The 8,730-nt window shown below is 31.7% G+C and overlaps 1 protein-coding gene across 3 annotated transcripts; it reads left to right on the top strand.

Annotated features, from left to right (window-relative positions):
* Positions 1–2,497: 2,497 nt before the first annotated feature.
* LOC107848459 (TORTIFOLIA1-like protein 4) lies at positions 2,498–7,116 on the top strand. Of its 3 annotated transcripts, none has more exons than XM_016693230.2 (5): positions 2,498–3,490; positions 3,823–3,934; positions 5,162–5,748; positions 5,904–6,372; positions 7,013–7,116. In XM_016693230.2, the coding sequence occupies exons 1-4, from the start codon at positions 2,702–2,704 to the stop codon at positions 6,363–6,365; spliced, it is 1,950 nt and encodes a 649-aa protein (XP_016548716.1). In that variant the 5' UTR covers positions 2,498–2,701; the 3' UTR covers positions 6,366–6,372; positions 7,013–7,116. The 3 variants fall into 3 exon arrangements, with proteins under 3 accessions (XP_016548716.1, XP_016548715.1, XP_016548714.1); XM_016693229.2 differs by having other exon boundaries at positions 7,010–7,116; XM_016693228.2 differs by lacking the exon at positions 7,013–7,116 and having other exon boundaries at positions 5,904–6,490.
* The last annotated feature ends 1,614 nt before the right edge of the window (positions 7,117–8,730 follow it).

The following is an 8,730-nucleotide window of genomic DNA, read 5'->3' as shown; positions in this document are numbered from 1 at the left end:
CTACTTATCAGACTGTAAATACTAGTTCTACAGAGGCAACTACTGTTTTTGTCAGTATTTGTATAATGACGCTGCCACAAAATACATCCTTGTACACATGATTTTATTATAATATAAGCATCATTTTTCCACACACACAAAAAAAAAAAAAACATGCAAAAGACACATTATAGACAATTTTAACAAGCAAAAACATTAATGGTGAAGAAGTTCTATCAATGAGATTTTGATATCTGCAGATTTTTTTTTTGTAAAAAGTAAAAACAGTCTCAATTAAAGAAAAATGTAATACAATATAATTATGTTTATTTAAAAGAATCATCAAAGAATTTAGTGCAGTGGATAATACTATTTCTTTCTTAGTTTGAGATTTTCATTTCAAATTTTAGGTATGAAAAGATCCTTCGTATCGAATAATTCTCCGAAATGAATCTAATGTATATCTTAGGACTTGTTTAATCATAAAAAAGCTCACTTTTTTTCAAAGTTCACTCTTAAAACTATGTTTGGCCGTAAAATACTGAAATGTTTTGTTTTATTTTTCAAGAGTTTTAAAATTTTGAAAAAACAACAAAAATTCATTTCCGACTTTTCCGCCCTAAATTATCCATAAAATCTAAAAACAACCCTAGTTTATTTCATGCGAGACACAGCTCCAATTTCAAGTATCACTTTTCAAAAAACTATCTGTTTTTATTTTTCACGATAAAACATAGCTAAATACCTACTTAACTAGTCGAGACCAATATGAATATCAAATACCCAATGAAATATTAAAAAAAATTAGGGCCCGTTTGGCCATGATTTTTTTTTTCTTTTCTTCAAAAAAAAATTTCGGAGTTGAAAATTATGGTGTTTGGATATGAAAATTTGAAGAATAATTTCAGAAATTTTTTTTGAAAAAGGGAAAATAGATTTTTGGTGTTTTCACAATTTTTCAACTCCAATTTCAACTTTTATTATTATTACATATAATCCCAAACTTTTAAATTTTTACATAAAACTTTCCTTATAACATTATTTTTTCAACATTACGTATATAACAGTTTTAAAGAATAAGATAATTATAATTTCAAACTTAATGATATCCTAATTAATAATATATATCTCTTTTTCTCTCTCATCATTATTTTTCTTCCTTATTTAATTTTCTCTCATATTTAAGACATTATTTCACTACTAATGATTCTAATTACTATAATAATAATAATAATAATAATATAATAATAATAATAATAATAATAATAATAATAATTTTTCTTGTGATACGAACGTTTAAGAAATTATAGTCGTGTAATTAATAATGGATAATCGTTTTCTATATTTATGGAATTAATAAAGTTGTAGTAGATTGGTTTACCACTGCCACAAATAATTCTCATTTTTAATTCGATTATATATATTATATTGTGTACATCTTTATTATACTATTCAAATATAAATAGTTAATACCATATATATACTAAAAATATAAATCGGTGATACATAATTTGCATACAAAAATATGTTCAATTTAACAAATTTATACCTTAAACTGCAACTGCTATCTTTATATACCATAATACTTGGTATCTTTATACACAAAGTATTATATTTATATCCATAAATATATAAAGTATTATATTTATAACAGAAATATACAAAGTATGTTATATATAAAGTTTATACCATGTATATACCATATACACACATATATAAATATACAAAGTATTAAGAAACATACTAAGTATATTTATAACATAAATATATAAAGTATGTTATATATGAAGTTTATACCATGTATATATACCATATACACACATATATAAATATACAAAGTATAAAAAAACATACTAAGCATATTTATATATTTATGGTATATGATATAATATACCATAAATATGCAAAATATGTTTTACATAAAAATAATTTATTCACACACAGTAAAATCTTTTATGTATAAGAAAATTAAAGAAAAAAATTAGTGGTACCCTAAAATTTAATAACAATTCATCATTTTCTATTTTTTAGGAACGGAAAATATAACAAATAAATTCTTAAAAAAATAAATTTGTTTGAAAAATAATATTTGTTACCTAAAAAATAGGAAGTAGTGATTTGTTAATATAACATCCATATTTAAAATTTTCAAATATGAGAAACGACTATTAATGTAAATATTATATTTGTCATAATTGAAATTCATTAAATATGACCACGTATATGTAATTATTTTTATAAAAGTGGCTAATTATGTTATTTTCCCGTTAGTAGATAAATTTTAGTTGGGTGATTTTAATAATTTGTAAAAGTTGGAGTATAAAATCATATTTTAAAAAGTTTTTTTAAAAGTCTAAAATATTTTTTTCAAAAAAAATATGGTCAAACACAACTCCAACTCCAATTCCGAAAAGTTTTAATTTTCTTGACCAAACGGCTACTTACATTATTTAAAAGAAGTTCCACTGTAACCAGCTGAGCCATCCTGCAGATAATAAATTCCCTGCCTAACTTATCGCACTACTCCTTCCCACGTTCCTTCTGTAACAACATATAAAAACACCTCCATTGACTCCCTCATTCACACTTCGCTTTCCCCTTTTCCCTCTCAATTCCACCACCGCTTCTCTCACCGTCGCTGCCGTAACTCCGCCGCACCACACTGCCATTCCCGGCGTTGCTGTACCTCTCAGGCGACGGTATATTTACCATTTTGCCATCAATGGCGCTACAGAGACAACCGAGTGATCTGAAAAATAGAGTGAATAATTGTCTCAACAGATTATCCGACCGTGATACGCTCGCTGTTGCGATAAATGAACTCGAGTCTATAGCTCGAGGACTTAAATGTGAAGGTTTTAGTACATATCTGAGTTGTATTTCAAGTACGGATTCTTCAGATAAATCTCCGGTACGTAAGCAATGTGTTAGGCTCATTGGCGTGCTCTCCTCATGTCACGGCGACGCACTTTCACCGCATTTATCGAAAATGCTCAATACTGTACTCAAACGACTTCGTGATCCTGACTCTGCTGTTCGCTCTGCTTGTGTTGAAGCTGTTTCATCCATTGCATCGGAGATCACTCAACCGCCCTTTTCGTCAATTTTGAAGCCGTTAATCGACGCTATAATGCATGAACAGGATATTAACTCGCAGATCGGAGCTTCGCTTTGTCTTGCAGCAGCGATTGAGGCTTCACCTGATCCTGAACCGGTTGAGCTGAAGAAAGTGTTGCAGAAGTTGTTGAAACTGGTGAAGAACGATAGCTTTAAAGCGAAACCGGCTTTGTTGTCGCTCATTGGAAGTATTGTTAGTGTTGGTGGTGCTTCAAGTAAGAATGTGTTGAATAGCTTGGTTCCAATTACGGCTGAGTTGTTGAGTAGTGAAGATTGGACTGTACGGAAGGCTGCGGCGGAGACATTGGGAAGGTTGGCTGTTTCCGAGAGAGAGTTGTTGTCGGAGTTGAAGGCGTTCTGCATCACGTCGTTGGATAACAGAAGATTTGATAAGGTAACAAAATGTGTGATGAACTACAAGTGTACAACTATGTAAATCTAATTTACCATAAATTTTTAAAAAGGGTAGCCCGATGCACTAAGCCTCCCATGGGATCCGTGGAACGGTCGGAGCCCAAGGGCCTATTGTATGCAAGCTTGCCTTGCATTTCTGATTGTTTCCATGACTTGAACCTCAAGACTTGGTAAAGTTTAGCAAAAAAAATGATTTTCTTTCGATTTTTTCTCTAGTGAATTTAGAAAAAATCAAAAGAAAATCTTTTTGTCTAACAAATCTTTAAAATTAAGAAAGAAAAATTGGCTTATTGGATGCTCTGCTTTGAACAGGTGAAGGTTGTGAGAGAGACAATGAATAGGGCGTTAGAATGGTGGAAGGAAGTTCCAGGCACTTCAGATGATGATGTTTTGCCTCAATCACAATCCAAGTATTCACCCAAAGGTAACTTTTAGTTCCAATAAAAGCTACTACTCCCTCCGTTCAAAAAAAAAATACTTGATACAACTTTAATTTAAGGCTACAAGATTTAAAATAATTCTTTTTTAAACGCAGGGAGTACAATTTTCTGTGGAATAATTTTATATGTATTTTCTTTGTAAAAAGGTTCCTACCGGGGTTAAATATTTATTTTTGTGAGAGCCTCGGTGCTTGAAGTACCCTTGAATTCATATGGTATTACTGGGTGGGGATGGGTGGGGGGGTCTAGATGTGTGCGTTGGGTCTACTCTGTCCAGATTTTCCACTTGTGGGATTACACCTTGGTATGTTTTTTTTCTTTCTAATGTGGTATTACCATGTTTTATCAACAGTAATTCTTTCAATCAAAGAGATGAGATGATTTAAAAATGTCTAGTCCCTTGTTAAGAACAGTGAACAATACTCAAATAAGGTTTGGTTTCGAGTATGTTAGAGATATCAAGTGTAAACACAAGTTTTCTTGAATGTTGACCGACTGAAGTGGAGTCTGAATTCCTCAATACTACGGGGGTGGAAACATTTGCTGAAAATGAAGTTTACTAAAGATGGTTGTCGATAGGGCGAGAGTTTTGTTTGATGGCGTGAGAGTTATATAGCAGCTAGTATGGTTGCAAATAGGGCGATGGTTACAGAACTAGTTTACTATTTGACCTGTCATGCACAAATTAAAATCTGTGAGCTCCTTTTGGTCTGACTTGTTCTAGTTTTTATGTTCTCCAGACAAACACTTGTTTTTACTGATTGATCATCACATGCTATACACATGCATAAAAAAACTTATCTTGTCAGATGGTCCAGGTCCAGGGAATCTTGGGCTTTAATTAACGTTTTGTTTCCAGACTTCAAGTTCCATTTTCTGATAATTTCAACCCTGTTAGTAACTAAACTATTTTACCCTCATTTGCATCATAATTACTTTGTTCCAACCTTTCCTTATAGTGAGCTTTCTGGCTGTTTTCCCTTTTCAAATGTTGCATATATTCGTCTCCCTATCATAATTGCCATTTGTATATATATTGTGACATAAATGTATGGCATGTATGTATGTTTCTACGAGAGATTGATGTGAATTCTTCCTATTTCCATCTCTAACCTGTTATTGTAAATGCAATACTTTATTCACCTACATTCTGCTACTGAAAATATCTTGTGAGGCGCCATATTTACAGAACTATGAATTTGTGTCTCCAGATTGTGGTAGTGGTGCCTGTTCTCCAACTCCTTCCAAAAGTTCGAGTGATACAGCCATGGAAACCCCTCAGCCGAAGAAAGCAATCCACTCAACCAAGTCACTTGCATCCAGTAGTTCTTCCTCGATCACCTCCCAGAAAAATGGTTCTATTAGGTTCCGCCGCACAAAATCAAATGTTACAAGCTCCTGTAAGCTGGATTTTAGAAAATCCCCTGATGCAAAAGCAAAGCACACTGTTTCACTGGCTTCTTCATTGGAGGTAGCTTGTGAAGAACAGAAGTGTCAAAATCTTAGAGTTCAAGATCCAATGGATACAGTTAGTTGTAGCAGTTCAAGCTCAGAAGTAAAGTCGTCACCTCTATTCGACAGACCACCTGATAAAAGGTTCCACAGATATGGTAATTCACAGCTTGGTTCTCGGGTTATTCCACTCTTTGGGGAATACAATGACAACATGGATGTACCTGATGAAAACATCAATGAGGATGCACCCTTGAGTCATAGAGAGTACGAGAATTTCTGTTCCGTCCGTAAACAACTTCTTCAGATTGAAAATCAACAGTCCAGTTTATTGGATCTTCTCCAGGTACATTTCTCTTCTCCTTCCCTCAGCACCCCATTTAACTTCTGATCTCCATTTAGTTGATGTCACTTCCAGCAGTCTGCCCTATTTATGAGGAATAAGTTATATTTGTTCCAAGAGACTCATGCTGAGCTCACCCGGTCTCTTCTTCATTGCAGGGATTTATTGGCAGCTCGCAAAATGGAATGAATTCCTTAGAGAAACGTGTAAATGGTTTGGAGAGATTACTTGATGAAATGCAACATGATTTGGCAATAACAACAGGAAGGATTTCAGATACTGATTTTACTGGAAGTACATGTTGCATGATCCCTCGTGCAGAATTTTTGAGTCCTAAGTTTTGGAGGAGTTCAGAAGGGCAAGATTCAAATTCAAGAATATCTTTCTCCACCGGAAGCCAGAATACCGCGTATAGTCAGACAGATGCTACCAATCGGAATAAGAATGTATCTTCAGCAAAGAAGATGGGTGTCACTCGGAATGAACGTGACTTAGCATTACCTTCTTCCTCTGATAGAAGAAAAGAGAGAATAGCTCGAGATGATGAAACTGCAAGTTTTTGTCATGTCAGTAGGCTTAATGGGGCATCATTCGCTAATTGCATACAGCAGGAAACTTGAGCCTTCGGTGACTGTTTTTCTTTAGCTTGATGTGAAGATAGTTTGATTATTGAAGACATACTTGTCTGCTTTCTCTAATCATCGCAATGCTTTAAGTCGTCTTTAATATTATAAGTTCGAATAAATGTGTTGCCCTCTCATCATCTTTTGTAGATTCTTGTTTCATGTTGCGTTTTGTATTTTTTAATTCTCATTTATGAACATACTTTTCGGACTTTGACGAAACCTAACCATCCTTCAATCCTGGCTGTACACATCTAGAGGACATAGTGTTTTGTTTCCACCGAGCACAATTGCGAATCAGTTGGTTTTGCATTGTCTGTGACTATCACTATATTTTTTTTCAAACTCTTCACTGTAATTTGACGGTCATTAGTAGTTTCCTCATTAGTTCTCAGTTAGTAAAAATTTGTTTGTGTTGTTAGTCTTTTTTTCTTACGCATAGGTGTCCAATAATTGAGTAGTTCTTCATGTTAATCATAGAATGGTTATGTGCAACTTCCTTGGAACCCATTCTTGAAGCTATAGTACAATCTCTCAATCATTTGTTTGATCTTTTACACGCAATGTAAATGTGAAGCTTTAAATGCTCACCGCTCAAAGGTTTGCTTGTGCTAGAAACTAATGAGAATTTCTTCTCTCAGCAGGTCGTGTGGACAAATAAAGCTTCAGTCTCAATGCTAAAATATTTGGATAGAGAATATCTTTGTCCCATCTGGATCATTCACTTACAAAAATTATTTTTTTATTATCTTTTCTTAGTTTGTTCATCATTTGCTTGTTGTTCTCACAAAACTTTGTGTTGTTTTTAAGTCGGAGGAAGGTACGTATAACTTTTGGATGAGACAATAAAATCATTATTAAAATAAAATTGTATTCTATAGAGTGTTAAAACTTAGTAAAAAAAAATTATTTATGAATATCTTATTTACAAAATTTAAGCTTGTATGCAATTTGTTTAGTTTTCGAATTTTGACCAATAAATATTTTTTTGAGTTAATGGAGTAGTTTTTTTATAACTAAAATTATTTGGAGGGATATTATTATTTTGATAAATTGGAAAGAAGTAACTCATATTGAATAAATTGAAAAAAAATTAGAAAAAAAATTAAAGAAATTTGAGGATATTTTTGTAAATAATAAAAAAATTTGTAAACTAATTTATTTGAATAAATTTATTAGTACAAATTTAAAAAATAAAATTAAGAAAATAAAAAAATACTTAAAAGAATTTGAGGGATATTCTTTTCTTTACAACACATACTAATCTCATGGTATTAAAATCCAAGTATTATTAATATCAGCATGTGATGTATTAGCAATACACCCTATAATACCATGTAGCGTGTATAACTAATACATGATATTAATAATATATTGATCCAAAATCTTATCAAACATAATATTAATTAATATCACACTTAATATATGAACTATTTCTCCTAATACGACCTACCAAACGACCCCAACGTATATTGACTCATGATTTGGTCATGTTCTTAAATCTTACATATTGGAACATAGTGAAATGGAGAATGTTTGAAGAGGCTATAAGGGGATGTGCGTACTGATAGAGCCCTCAGTATGGGTTTGGTCAGTTCTGCTGGCCCAGCTTAGCCTGTCATTTAATAGAAGAATAAATTACACAAATTTCATATTTAAGAAGCTATATTACCTAATATTTTTTATTTTTTTAAAATTTATATAAAATCTCATTTTTTAACTTTAGATACATATCAAGAAAATCCAACATCCTATTTTTACTCCATCATTAACTCATTCAAGATTTTCTTCCCTAAAATATCTCCCTAATTATCAACAATTAAATCATCTTCCTTCCTCATTTGTTTTCTTCCATTAATGTTTAAATCATCTTCCTTCTTGGTTTTTTCTCATCCATTAATGCATGCAACTTTTTTTTTCCTCTTCTAAAATCTCTCCTATTTTTATTTTTTTTAAAATCTATTGATACATATATAAATTTATTTAATTATTCATACATGTTTATTTTTTTAATGGTAATTCATATGAATGATAAATATGATATCATTATATGGGTATTGTGGTGATTCATACGATAGATATATTTTGTATGATTTTAATGGGTGATACATATTGTATTATGGTGATTCATATGATAGATATAATTATTGGGTGATTCATATGGTAGATATAATTATTGGGTGATTCATATGATATTAATAGGTGATGTATATAGTATTATGCTGATTCATATGGTAGATACAATTATTTATTTCAATTATTGGGTGATTCATATATATGGTATTATGGTGATTCATATGGTAGATACAATTATTTATTTCAATTATTGGGTGATATATATGGTATTATGGTGATTCATGTG

The sequence above is a fragment of the Capsicum annuum genome, chromosome 11 (assembly GCF_002878395.1).
Source record: "Capsicum annuum cultivar UCD-10X-F1 chromosome 11, UCD10Xv1.1, whole genome shotgun sequence".
NCBI classification, from domain to species: domain Eukaryota; kingdom Viridiplantae; phylum Streptophyta; class Magnoliopsida; order Solanales; family Solanaceae; genus Capsicum; species Capsicum annuum.
Note: the sequence above shows the minus strand (reverse complement) of the source record. Positions and strands in the feature narration are given on the sequence as shown.